This window comes from Delphinapterus leucas, chromosome 8 (genome assembly GCF_059928025.1).
Source record: "Delphinapterus leucas isolate spDelLeu-1000000601 "Yukka" chromosome 8, BTC_Dleu_Yukka2, whole genome shotgun sequence".
Lineage (NCBI taxonomy): Eukaryota > Metazoa > Chordata > Mammalia > Artiodactyla > Monodontidae > Delphinapterus > Delphinapterus leucas.
Window position 1 is genome coordinate 16,764,295 of NC_143136.1, and position 14,048 is coordinate 16,778,342.

Below are 14,048 nucleotides of genomic sequence, written 5' to 3' on the forward strand. Positions count from 1 at the left end.
CCTCTTATTTGAAATCAGTGGATGTGTAATGAACCACTAGTCTTTATGTACCCCAAAGATCAGAGGCCGAAGAAGGCGATAGCACAACTCATTGGAAAGTTGGTCCCTCTCTGAAATGTCAGGGGTAATCAAGTTCAGTGTTAATGACTTCAGAGTCGCATGCCATCACTGTGATTAATGTACTATCAGTGGTGAGGATGGAGCCTATATAGCTGCACTTATTATGTTCCCATATATTATCAGTAATTTTATATTCAAGTTCAAGGCAGGGATTAGGTGTTTTTAAGAACATGATTAGGAAATTCCCTGGCAGTCCATTGGTTAGGACTCGGAGCTTTCACTGCCAGGGTCCAGGTTCAATCACTGGTCGGGGTACTTAGATCCCACAAGCTGCATGGCACAGCCAAGAAAAAAAACAATAATAAAAAAAATTTTTTTTTAAGCCGTGATTAAACACTTTGTATGTTTAGCTCATCTTAAAGTATTTGTTTTTCTTGACTTTTTTCTTTATATTGTAGACATTTGTGATTTTTAACTTATATTTGTTTCCTAGTATAAACTTTTACATATTAGAAAAGCAGATAAACTTAAATTTTGTCAAAGCCTTAAAAACATTATTATAAATCATTCAATTAAGTTCTGCTCAACCTATGCAAATTTATATCTTCAATACGATCAATAAATTGAAAAAAAATCAATCATTAATCTCAAATTTTATCGAAGAAAGTCACAGTCATTGATATGTGAAATTTAGTATGAAATAAAAGGAAAAGATCCACAAAATTTGTAGAGCTCTGGGGATTAGATTGTTTCCTTGAAATAGTCTCATTGTTTTTCAAGGCAATATTGAAATCCGTGATATGTTTTTTTTTAACATAGCAAATTTTCAGTGTCCTAAATGGGAGCATAAGAACAAGGGTTAGAGGTAAGAATAAAGAATCTTTATTTAACAAACTACATATTAAATATATACATATATATATATAGAGAGAGAGAGATTACAGTTTGTTGTGCTGCCTTCTATTTTAAAATTGTTACCCCCTATAAAATTGAAATAACTTATTTGTTTCTAGCAATGCTCTATTCTAATTTATTATAAATTCATGTTAACTCCCATCTTAGAGAAAATTGTAAAGATCAAACTAAGTTAAAGTTTCTAGCCTCACTGTGGTCAATTCTGGTAGCAACCTCTGGGCTTTAGATCAGAATAGATTCTGTCTCTTTCAAAAATACTGAAGCCCTTTATTTGTCCTGTCAAGTCACTTACATCTAAATTTGGAAACCTAATTGCCTTTGTTGGAGCCCTTAAAAATTCCCCCATGAGAGAGAATCCCAAACTGATGTAGCCAGAGATTGGAGCTAGCAACCTACATTCAGGTCAGTACCTTTACATATATACAGAGGAAGGCTTTTTTTTTTTTTTTGCGGTACGCGGGCCTCTCACTGTTGTGGCCTCTCCCGTTGCGGAGCACAGGCTCCGGACGCGCAGCCTCAGCGGCCATGGCTCACGGGCCCAGCCGCTCCGCCACATGTGGGATCTTCCCGGACCGGGGCACGAACCCGTGTCCCCTGCATCGGCAGGCGGACTCTCAACCACTGCGCCACCAGGGAAGCCTCAGAGGAAGGCTTTTTTAAAGCAGTTTCTGGCAATGGAATTATGCCTTATTAATATGTTGAATCTACTAACTCATTTTCTTCTTTTCCATGTTTAGTTGAACTTTGTCTTTGGAATTTCTTCTGTTCACGTTGACTCCCTCCAAGTTTACCAAAGAGAAATAGCTCCTCAAATAATTAGACTGTGTGTTTTTAAGGCAAGCAGGGAAAATAATAAGTTATTTCTCCATTGCATTCTTTTTACTTGTGTTCAGTAATTTTTGTGGAGTTAATTTAAATTTAGCAGGCTTTATGTGAACTTGCTTCTAGAGGATTTACTGCATCTTATGTGAAAACCGTCTGCATCTGACATTTTAGAATTACCTACCTATTTATGGAATTATACTGCATTCTGTTGAAAGAGCAAGTCAATTTTCAGTGTAGATTTTTTCTGTCATTTTCTTCCCCTTTGTCTATTTTTTGTGAAAGCTAGTTCCAAGATAAGAGTGGAAACAATGGAAGGAGCTGGAGGGTAGAGAATAGGATGGAACAGTGGTTTGCTGAAGGAGATGGTCTGCATCATAAACTATTGATGGAAAAAAGAAACCTCAAAACCCAACCCAACAATTTACTTAATTTTAAAAATGTTCTTACATATTTTTAAAATAAAAATAAAACTTTACCTGAAACCTATCTTGTATATGATCACTAAATAAGTTGCCGATGCTATGAGACAGAATTCAATCCAGGGTTTTTCACATCATGTTAACAAAGGAAATAAAACAATGAACACGTTATCTCATAGTGTTTTTGAAATTATATCCAGTTCTGTTCAAAAACAAAACAAAAACTTGAGTTTTATTTATTTATTATTTTTAAAAAATATATGGATTATCTGCACCTTTGCAGCCTGTTATATCCCACTGTAGTAATAATGTTACCCTTTTAGTGAGTAGTTACTACAGACTGGGCACTGTGCTTCACTGCGTAGGTATTGTCTCATCTAATAAGTACATCAGCCCCCAAGTCAGGCTACATCACTTTCTTACCATTGCTGCAAAAGAGTAAACTTCCCACCAACCATCTTACTGGAAAAGTAATTTGACTCAGTACTATAATATGTACGTTCACTTTAAATTGGCTTTCAGGGAAGGGTTTTTAAAGGCAACATTTGGGGTGACTGCTGCAGGATATATGACTTTCTTCTGATTGGTTAGTGATGAGGTAACAGGGTGGTGTTCCAGGAATCTTAATTATCAACTTTCTGATTCCAACCAGTCTGGGGTCTCGTTGTAGTTACTATTTACCACCTGGGTGGGAGTCATAGTTCCTACAGAACTCAAAGATGTCTATCCGATTGTCATGTATAGCCCTTGAGGAGGAACTAGGGCTCTGTTTTATCTCTGAGCTATTGTTCAAGCTATCTTGCTTAAGTGCTTTTCCTTTGTTTCTCCATTCCATCACTGCTCTGAATAGTAACTGCTTGGAACTCCGGGAGACACTGCAGGGTAACAGAGATCAAGGAACCTTAGATTCCAGGCTTGATCCTGGCATACTCTAGAAGGAATGGTGGGCAAGTCATTCATCTCGAAAATGAGTGTGTTGGACTAGATTTAATATTGGCAAAGTATGACCCCCAGGCCTGACATCTGTTTTTTATGGTCTGAGAGCTAAGAATGATTTTTATAAGACAATGTTTGCAATCAATTTGATAATAAGGCACACTTTTTTTGAACTCCAATTAAGTGGAATATCCCTCCAGACAGGAATTCCATTCTTCTCATTAATAAATAGCACTTAATTGTTACTATTATATTCTGAATTTCATCAATTAAAAATTTTTGTAGAAATTTCTTAGAATTTTATCTTGTTATGTAATTACCTTCTTAATATCCTTGGTCTTCCTCTTGGCCTGCAAAGCCTAAATTTTTTACTATCTAGCGCTTTACAGAAATGTTTGCTCGCCCCTGGATTAGATGATCTCTAAGCTTCCTTAAAAAACTCAATTTCCATTTTTTTTTTTCTTTCCAACACGTATCAGGAAAACCAGTCGTGGAATGCAGATGACTGACACAGTGTGGTTTTGCCAGTGTTTTGCTATTTATGAATGGAATAGTCGATGGTCCCAAAGCAGAGCCCAGTTTCCCTGTAACAATTGTCCATCTTTACCCTGTAGATTTCAAAAGCATGAGGAGATCTATAAGCCTGATTTATAGGTTAAGCTACACTGCCTGGGTTAGAAAACCAACCCTGCCTTGGGCAGATCGTTAACCTCTCCGCCTCAGTTTTCCCATCTGTACTATGGGGGATTTGTTGATGTTCACAACTTCCCCAAAGATGGCTGGGGATTGCACATTTCTGTAAAAACCTGAAAGCAGAAACCTTCTTTAGAGACCTCATTTTATTTTATTTTTAAAAAATTTTTTTATACATTTAATTTTTTTTAATTAAAAATTTTTTTTTGTTGGGCCTAACCATGCAGCATGCGGGATCTTAGTTCCCTGAGCAGGGATCAAACCTGTGTCCCCTGCATTGGGAGCACGGAGTCTTAACCACTGGACCACCAGGGAAGCCCCCAGAAATTCTCTTTGACAGATTGTTTTCCCCTTAGGAAAACCTCTTATGTTATTCATATAATATACAGTCTAGCAAGTGAACAGTTAATCAGAAACTAATTTGATAATGGCCATTACGTAACTTTGATATTTCTAAAATAAATTCCTAAGCATACTGAAAATACTGTATATCCAGTACACCAAAGGCAGAGTTCCCCATAGTACCCATCTGGAAGTGTGTGCCTAATATCCTACCCACATGATGAGGGTAGAGGGACCCACAGGCCTCCCACAGCCAGATGTTCCCCCTGGACCAGTTTGCATAAATGGCTCAGATTGCCCCAAGGGAGCCACTGTTGGAATTTCATCTTTAACCTTCTGGAGACTCCAAATTAAAATGCAAATTTGTTACCCAGGAAGGTAATTTTTAACACATTAATGTTTATTTGTTAGTACTTTAGCACAAATTAGGTTTTCTCAAATTAGCCAGCTGCCTGAGAGCAGTGCTTAAATAGAAGTGAATCAGACTCCCAGAGGTGGGTTCGGGGTAAATTTGAGTAAAGGTCCATCCCCCATCACTGTCAGTACCCAGCATTTGCAAGAGTGCCTGTGTGTGGTCACACATGAGCACACACACACACACATACACACACGTGCGCGCCCGCGACTTAAGATTCCAGACTTTAGCATAGCATTATTCAATAGAAATACAGTGCAAGTCACACAGATGATTTTAAGGTTTTTAGTAGCCACATTAAAAAATGTAAAGTTTCAAAGGTGAAATTAAATTTAATGGTATTTTATTTAACTCAGTATATCCAAAATGTTGCTTCAATATATAATCAATATAAAAATTATTAATAAGTTAGTTCTCCTTTTTGAGTACGAAGTCTTTGAAATCTCCTGTGTATTTCACATTTACAGTTTGTCTCAATTCGGACCAGTCCCGTTTCAAGCGCTCAGGGCCCGCTTGTGGCCAGTAGTTACTCTGGACAGTGTAGACCTGGAAAGTGGGTCACAGACATGTGGTTGACCGAGGCAGCAACCTGGTGGGCTGGAGGGACAAATGGAAGTTGGGACCACCCGTACTTCCCCATCACTCAATTATATCAGTGTCACATTTTGCTGGAAGTCAGTCTTAATGCTGACTCCACCACTTAGCTGTGTGACCTTGGGCAAGTTACTTAAAACCCTCAGTTTTTTCATTTGCATGTAAACACCATAAATGCTCAATGAATATTTGATGTATCATCACAATTGATATTATTAGTAGCTATTTTTACAAACTAAATTAGTTTAAACGTGAACTATAAAGGCAGTCAGGTGCGATCAGTCTTTCTGTATTTCTCTAAAAAGGAGAAAAATGACCAAACATCTATATATATAATATCTTTTAAGAGTAGGTTTCACTAGTTCCTGATATTGGGCATTCCATCTCATGCAAATCACCTATACACTAAGAAATCCTGAAGATACTACCTTGCCTTAAGAACCATTTTTGTTTTTGTTTTTAACCAAAAGTAGTTATATTTAAATATTCCACAAAGAAACTTCTACAGAAGACTGTCCTAAAATACAACCTCATTATAGTAGTGGGTGAGCCAATGAAACAAAAGTTTTTCTTTCTCTTCTTTGTCCTCATTTATCTTCCTTTATTTAAAGTCAGCAGAAGGAACTAATTAAGGCAAAGCTAAAGGAGAAGAATTCAGAGTTTTGCATGGCACATGTGAATTAATCTTCCCACAATGGCATATTTGAAAGGTCAAGTAAGGCACTCCTTCTCTGTACCCCATCTAGTGAACCCTCACCAGCAACGGGGCAGAAGGAAGGCATGTCTTGGGTGTGCAGTTGGGCTCTCTCCAAACTTGCTTACCAAGTCACTATCATTCAAAACTACAGTGTAATGGTTTTCACCCAAAAGAGAATGATGGAAAATCATAACACGTGTCAATGCTTGCTCTACACGTTTCATGGGGGTTTTGTTTAGAATGAAAGATGTAGTGAAGATTTTAAGACGCAAATAAATGGTGATTAAATATGGGCTGTACTTACACATCCATGCACCGAACGCTGCAAGGCTGTGAACCACACAGAGCAAAGAAATGTACTTAGCCATCAGTTTAGAAGGTCATTTTGAATGTAGGCAGCAAAATGGCTGTGTGCATGAAAAACCACTACTGTATTTTGAGAGATCCTTCCTAAGAATCCTGAAATATTAATAATATGGTCTTAATGTAGTTGAAGACACAAGAATGTGTTAAGGGTAGCAAGGGTGGCTGAGAATAGCACAATGACAATTTTGTATTTTCTGCTTGCGCTTGTAAAAGCAAGAGGAAAAGAGAGTAAAAATAGTGTGTTTAAAGAACAGCAGCCTTCAATTTCCCAAATAGATATAAAACTCTGTATTCTCCAAATGAATTCACAAATACTTACTCTTGGTAACATTAATATACTAGCTTCAAGGAAACAGAAAAGCAGTATAAAACTGAAAATTCATTTTTCCCTTAAATAAACATGTATGTATACAACTAATGTTTGAACTTTAGGAAATTCAAGATATCCTTCAATTTGATTTTTGTGAACTAGGAATTCAATTCTTTAACTGGAAGTAGTCTTATTGGAATAGAAGTGGAGGAAATAGCAATGCTTTTTTTTTCTTAACAAGTTTTTGAATGTGTTCTGTTTTCACATGGCAATGAATCAGTCATAGGCCAATTTTGTTGCCAATCTCCCTCTCCCACTGTGAGTTTTTACATTTTGATGCCTGATGAAACGAAGGTGCACAAGGATTAGGCAGGAACGTGGAAAGTTTTCCTCCAACATCCAGATGTGAAAAAATAAAAGCAATTTATCCCTTATTGGCCGTCCCAGCCCCGAGCGACCAGGTTTCCACAAGTTGCCTTTGTGGGCTGTGACTGACTGAGTGAGACACGAGACCCAGTGGGTTTGTGTCAAGTTCAAGGACTCATCGTGTTTGAAGTGGGAAGAACGAGTTTGACCCTCTGTGCTTCTTCCTGCCAAAGCCACAGTTTTTGATTTTAATCGAAACCCTAGGGCCATCTTAAGCGTGACCAAGAAGCACCTTGCATGTTGAACCTTATCTAATGATATGATGCGTATCATATTGAGACACATAAATCTCAGTCATAGTCATTGGAGCAACTTGTTTTTCTAAGATGCTCCGGTCCAGTGACAGACGAAAGCAAATAAGGGAGAGATTGATCTCCGAGCGCTTTTATTGTCGGTGCTCCACACGCCATAAAGTTTTGGCTTGTTAAAGGAAATTCCATAAGCAACTTTAGTTAATAATGGTGAAGTAACTGCGTGCTTCTCTGGAGCTTCTGCTGAACTCCGTTTCCGCCTGCCGTTACCAGAGCATGATTAAGAAAATACCAACAGGATGTGCTGGATGGGGGAACAGACTTCAACTTGAAGCCGTACAGATGCTTGATGGATGAGTAACGAGACAGGGAATGTGGCCATTTCTCCTCGGAGAATCACATAGTTCTGTGGATCTCTTTTTATCTACTGGTTTGAGTAAAATCTGCTGGCGCGGTTGGTCTCTTGCGGTGGTCACGCTGATGGAAAAGGCCCTTCTCCCAGCTGATATTTTTGATAGTTTAGAAATACCCAAAGTGTGTGATAAATGGAGAAAATTGAGAGTGAATCGTACTGGAAAGATTGTGGGTAACTGTAACATTTTTATGGTACCTCTGGTCTTATAAAATAACTTTATTTTTAATGGCCTTGTCACTGTGGGTTTAATATGGATGGTGTCAGTCAATTTTTATTTGAGGTTGAGACAGATTTGGGAGGTGATCTTGAAGGGCATAGGGGAGAAAAAAAAGGGAGAGAAAGACGCTATTAATTATTATTTATAGTGAGATTTCCCAGAATTACTGAGTCTTTCCACATTAGTCAAAGCGGTCCTCGGTGTCAGTGTGATGTTAGATGAGGTCATGGAAAGCGTGTCAGGTGCATAAGGAACTATATGGCCCTGGCCCATGTTCTCTCTCCACCAGCCACTTGGGCTGTGTGTGCAGAGGGAGGGCGGTGTTGGAAAAATGGAGGAAGGGGGAAACATGAGGGTTTTATGAATTTGAAAATGAACGCAAAATATCTGCCAATCTTGAAAAAAAATCTGAACATATTATATTCCAGAATCTACCGTAGGTAGTTTTATATTATTTTCCCCTGAAATCATGATCCATGTCTTACCAACTCTTTTCTTTTATGCTTGGTTGCTTCTGTTGGTCTTTCACTTTGGTTCTCTCTGTAGCTGAGCGTAATTAGGAAATAATCACCTACCAATTTTTTGTTGGCGCTGGGACACACTTCCAGCTATTTGGTTCAAAACCATGCTGTCAGATTCCATAGCATGGGGCCAAGAGTACAGGCTTTGGGGGCCGAGCACTTGCAGTCAGAGCTGGTCCCTGACATTTACCAGATGCATGGTCTGGTGCCGACAGTTTACTGCTCAAAGCTGGTATTCCTCATTTCCAAGGTAAGACTAGTAACAGTGCCTGTGGAAAGGGGGCGCCGTAAGGATCAAACGGCATCATGCATATAAGCATGTAGGAAGCGCTGGGTAAACTTTAGCTGTGCTTTTATTGACACAACTGGTTTTAAGAAATTTTTTTCCACAGGGCTTTGCCACCTGACCGTAATGTTAATGGCTCTTAAAGAGTGACTGTTATCAACAAATGTTTTGAGTTGTTTTACCTGCATCTCAAGCCAGATGCTCACTAGTGATTAGCAAAAATGTCTCTTTCTTCTGAATCAAGGAGGTAACATTTCGCTTTGCTATGTTATCAGGGGTTTATGTTGATTTTTTTTCTGCTTTCCTTTAGCTTGCAAAATTGGATATTACAAGGCCCTGTCCACGGATGCCAGCTGTGCCAAGTGTCCACCACACAGCTATTCTGTCTGGGAAGGGGCCACATCGTGCACCTGTGACCGAGGCTTTTTCAGAGCCGACAGCGATGCTGCCTCCATGCCCTGCACCCGTAAGTTGTACGCTCATCTCCCGTTTCTTAGATGCCAACAGCTTTCATTTCCACCTAGCAGGGCACTGCTAGGCCTTCTCCCAGGATAACCATGCAGGGGGCAAATGAAATGAAACATGCATCTTTTCTCAGTCAGAGCAGGGGCAATCCTTAGGAAAAGAAAGGCTCTTTCTCACTGAGTTTGTCGCCTTCAAGATGCACAGCTGCCAGCAGATGACTTGGTGGAGCAGAGATTGAACATTCAGGGGTTGTCTGACACAGTGTAATTAGAGCTGAGACTGGAATTTATAAACGGCTTTACCGTTTCATCTAGGACTCCTGGGGAAGAGTGACAGCTGCAAGGGAAACAGGTATAGGATGGGATCACATGTGGGCAAGTGGTTTCAGTTCTGTGCACAGATGTCATAGCTTGCAATGTCATTACCCTTCTTCCTTCTTTCCTCAGAGTTTTGTGTTCATAACATTTAGACCCGGATCCTAATAAATGCTTGTTTAATGATAGGCACTGAACACATGCTGGGTTAAGGAATGGATGGGGTTGGCACCTCGGTATGCAGGGGAATAAAGAACTCCTTTCTCACACTTTACATGGACAGTGTTTCCGGGGGTTGACATTCCTTTCATGCATACTCTGGGATTCATAGACCCTGCAGTGGCTATGACCTTGACCAGAGCAAGGAGTGGTGGGCCCGGGTGTTCCACCCCTGTATTCTCATTGACTGAGACTGTGTTTGGAGGGACAGAGCTGAGCGGCCAGGCACAGGGGCTTTCCACGGGTTTTGGCTTTTTCTCGCAGCCCACCATTTAGTGCCCAAATGACTATTTAGCCTTTTAATTTTCAGCCTCCTCATCTGTAGAATGGTCTGATAATAGCACCTCCCTCATGGCTGTTGTTACTCAGTACACATGTTATTTACATACTATGTAAAATGCATAAAATCATGCTACTTGACAGATGTTAGCTTTTACTGTCATTAGGACTTGCATTATTTTGTTCCTTAACTACCGTACATTCCATCTTGGCTGGCCTGTAAACATCACTGCAGATAGCAGGTTGTTTTTCTGGTTTGGAGTCAGTTGGGTCAGCTGGGGGGCCATTGTCTAGCCCAGTCAAAGACCACCTTTAAAAGGAGTGAGCGGAGAGGGCTTCCCTGGTGGCGCAGTGGTTGAGAGTCCGCCTGCCGATGCAGGGGACGCGGGTTCGTGCCCCGGTCTGGGAAGATCCCACGTGCCGCGGAGCGGCTGGGCCCGTGAGCCATGGCTGCTGAGCCTGCGCATCCGGAGCACAGGCTCCGCAACGGGAGAGGCCACAACAGTGAGAGGCCCGCGTACTGCAAAAACAAAAACAAAACAAAAACAAAAAGCAAAACAACAACAAAAAAAAGGAGTGAGCGGAGAAACTTCAGGGCCATCCCAAATTTGTACTGAAATTGCTGTACCCTCCGGAGTTCATTTCATAACCAGAGAGGATAATAATTATTGTCATAATAACTACAACAACCATTTTATCATTATACCCAGGTAATGCATTAGGCACTTTTGATTAACTTTATCATAGGGCTCATATGATAACAATCTACGAGATAGACATTATCTTTATTTTAGAGATGAGGTAACTGCTAGCTCAGAGATGTTAGGGGTCGTGACCAGGACTACGCTCCAGCTTGATGATGGTGCTGCAAGACCAGAAGACTCACACAGTTTCTGTTTATTGGGAGGCACTCCTGCCCTCTTCCTTAGCTCATGCACAAATTTTCAGAGGGAAGGAGTATATTAGGGCCAGGCTTAGTTGTAAACATAACTGGACGAAGATTTCCTCATCTTCTTTTTCTGTTCCTTCCATAGACTAAGTACTTTCTCTGGATGCCACGTATATTTGATATGCTCAAGCCCAGCCTGTTTCTTTTCCGATCTAAATATTCTTCTCTTATGTTCCATTGTGTGCAATTAGTTTAATAATAAACTCTCCTATTCTGTCCACACCCACTGCCAACATTTCTCCAGTTGAGATTTTAGGGCATAATAGCAAGCTCAAAGGGAAATATAGTGGGACGACAGTGTGATAATTGCCCTCAATTTGCATCATGCAGTCCAGCACCTACATTCCACACAGATAAGTCTTCTCTAGGCTGGGGCTTGATTGTGAACCTCATAAAATTCACCTCTGATGGCAAGACAACCTGGCTTTTTCTCCCAGGTATTTTTAGTCTTATGATTCTGATCTGTTATCTAGCACTCTAGGGGGCCATGGGCCAATCACTTAATTCTTGCAGCTTGCTATGTGGGAGCTTAGGGAGACCCCAAAGGTTGCCACATGCCTGAGTTACTGGTATGTTTACCATATGTGTAAAAGTGGTTTCTGAACCCTTGGAGTTGTATGTTTCTGTAGGAGTAAATTATTAGCTTTACCCTGACTACGCAAATGAGAGAAAGAAAATATTGATTTTAGCCTGTGGTTAGACCTGAAAGTTTAACATGAAAGTAACTTTTGCATTTTTCAGAGATTGTTTTCAACAATGTAAGAGAGGTGGCTTTTTGTGTCATTGATAAGAGACCCATGAAAATACCAAAGCAATATGTGATCCTTAACACTCTCCTAACAAGATCATTGCATTTATTGTATCTCTCCGACTCTGAGTTAAGAGGAAACACAGTGCTGATGTTAATACCACACACTTGAGAGGCTATTTAATCTCTCCAAGCCTCAGTTTACTGACCTATAAAACGGGATTCTCACTATCTACCTGTGAGGTGGTTTTAAGAATTAAACAAGAAGGGACTTCCCTGGTGGTCCAGTGGTTAAGGCTCCGTGCTCCCAGTGCAGGAGGTCTGGGTTCGATCCCTGGTCAGGGAACTAGATCCTGCATGCTGCAACTAAAAGAGCCCACATGCCTCAATTAAAGATCCCACACGTGGCAGTGAAGATCCTGCGTGCTGCAACTAAGACCCAGAGCAGCCAAATAAATAAATAAATATTTTAAAAAAAAAGAAGAAGAAGAATTAAACAAGAAGATATTTGCAAAGGTCTGGCACATGGTAGGGATATAACGAATGTTTGTTCTCTTCTTTTATCCCCAGCTGGTCACTTCCTTCCCCAAATGACCTCCACAGCAGACAGCCAGTGCATCTCACTGCCCCTCTAAAGGGATTGTCTCACTTGACTACATGATTAAATTACCAATGTCTGTACTGTACTCCAGAAGCTCTGGGGGTAGGACTGAGGCATCAGTATTTTCAAAAGTTGCCCCCATAATTCTACTGTACAGACAAGGTTGAGACCACTTCTCTACAGAGTTGAATTTTTAAGTTTTATTTTTTAATTTAATAAATATTAACTACACAAGACTCTTTAAGACCTCTTTGAGATAGGGGTAATCTGGGAGGTGACCATATTTTGCTAACAGATAGACTAGTAAATTAAACAGAAGAATTAGAATCTATTCTAGTCTACGGCCCTCCTTCTAGATTTCTTCCATCCTGGTGAATACAGTGGACCTGCATTGTCCAAGACGGTAGCCACGAGGCACACGTGACTGTTTTAATGGCCACATTTCAGGGCTCAATAGCCACATGTGGCTAGTGGTGACCATACTGAACAGCACTGCTATAGAATATTTCTATGATCACAGAAAGTTCCATTGGGCAGTGCGGTGGTAGATTTTTCAATAGAGAAGACAGTGGGAGTTTCTCAGCGAACCCCTTGATCAAATAACCCAGAAAATGAAGCCCTTCCCCCTCGCCCCACCCCCAGCTTTATCGGCTTCTCCTGACAAGATGTGGGGATGGAAAGGAACATAAACATCAGGGATCCTTTCAAAGTGATTCCAGCCTCTAATCAGTTCTTCCCAGTTGGTTAAGCCAGGTGACAAACCCAATCCCCTTGTGCTGACAGCCATGATAATCAGGGACTTCTTTGTTCATTATGCTGTCTTTAACCCCAACATTCTTATGCAGCCCTGAGTTTAGTGATCGCTCACTGTGACGGCACACTAATGAAGAAATAAAACACACTCTCTGAGACTCATTCTTCTGGCCAAAGAGAGACTCTGCTCCACTGGCTTGTAAAATCAGGTTTTTGTTCACTTGGAGAACGATTAGACCCAGAATACAAGCAGCATTGGCTAATTTAGAAGGAAACACCTAAGAAGTTCTTCACACCGTCGACATTGCTGGAGAACTTCAGAGAATTTAATGGAGAATAAACTTTATCTCTAGGAGGACTTTGGATGGAGCTTCTGGTTAGGTTAGGTTAGCATAAATGGCTGTGCGTAAGATAGGCAGTTTTCAATGGAGGCATCATGTGAACATTTTCAAGAAAATAATCTGTAAGAACAATGCTTCTTAAACGTGAATGTGCGTAGAATCACGCGAAAGACACCTAGGGATTGGTAGGAGATGTCAGGCTTGACATTCTGCATTTTTAACAAGTCCCCAGATGCTGCTGGTCTGTGGACCACCTTTAGCCAGTAGGAATTTAGAGCCTCCCTGATGGATCGCATGTGATAGGAGACCCTCTCTTCTGTCCTTGTCACTTCCAGGCCATTTCTTCAGCTCATTGATGACTCTAGAGAGAGATTTCAAGGGTTCTGAACATTCTCCCTTAATGGAAATCGAGTACTTCATTTGTCTCCCAGATGAAGAAAATCCAACCTGGTTTGGAGTTGCATAATCAAACACAGGCACTGTGGAGTCTCTACTATGTTACTAGGTTACAGCCAAAGAGTGGAAATGTCAGTGTTCCCTTTAGGCACAGACATCAGTCAAGAAAGTCAACAGGGTTTTTGGAGACGTTGCCAGCAAGGCAGACACGCAGGCCTCCATACATATAAGGATGCCATCTAAGCTGATGAAGGGATTTTGCTTTCATGAACCGTTTCTTAGAAGAAATTTCAAT

At 40.6% G+C, this 14,048-nt stretch overlaps 1 protein-coding gene across 2 annotated transcripts in view; it reads left to right on the top strand.

The window, feature by feature from the left end:
• EPHA4 (EPH receptor A4) overlaps positions 1–14,048 on the top strand; it is a 143,148-nt gene that overhangs the window by 53,072 nt on the left and 76,028 nt on the right. For both annotated transcript variants that reach the window (XM_022567790.2, XM_089916327.1), the window contains exon 4: positions 8,999–9,154. In XM_022567790.2, coding sequence (XP_022423498.1) covers positions 8,999–9,154 — 156 coding nt within the window. The remainder of the gene's footprint in view (positions 1–8,998; positions 9,155–14,048) is intronic.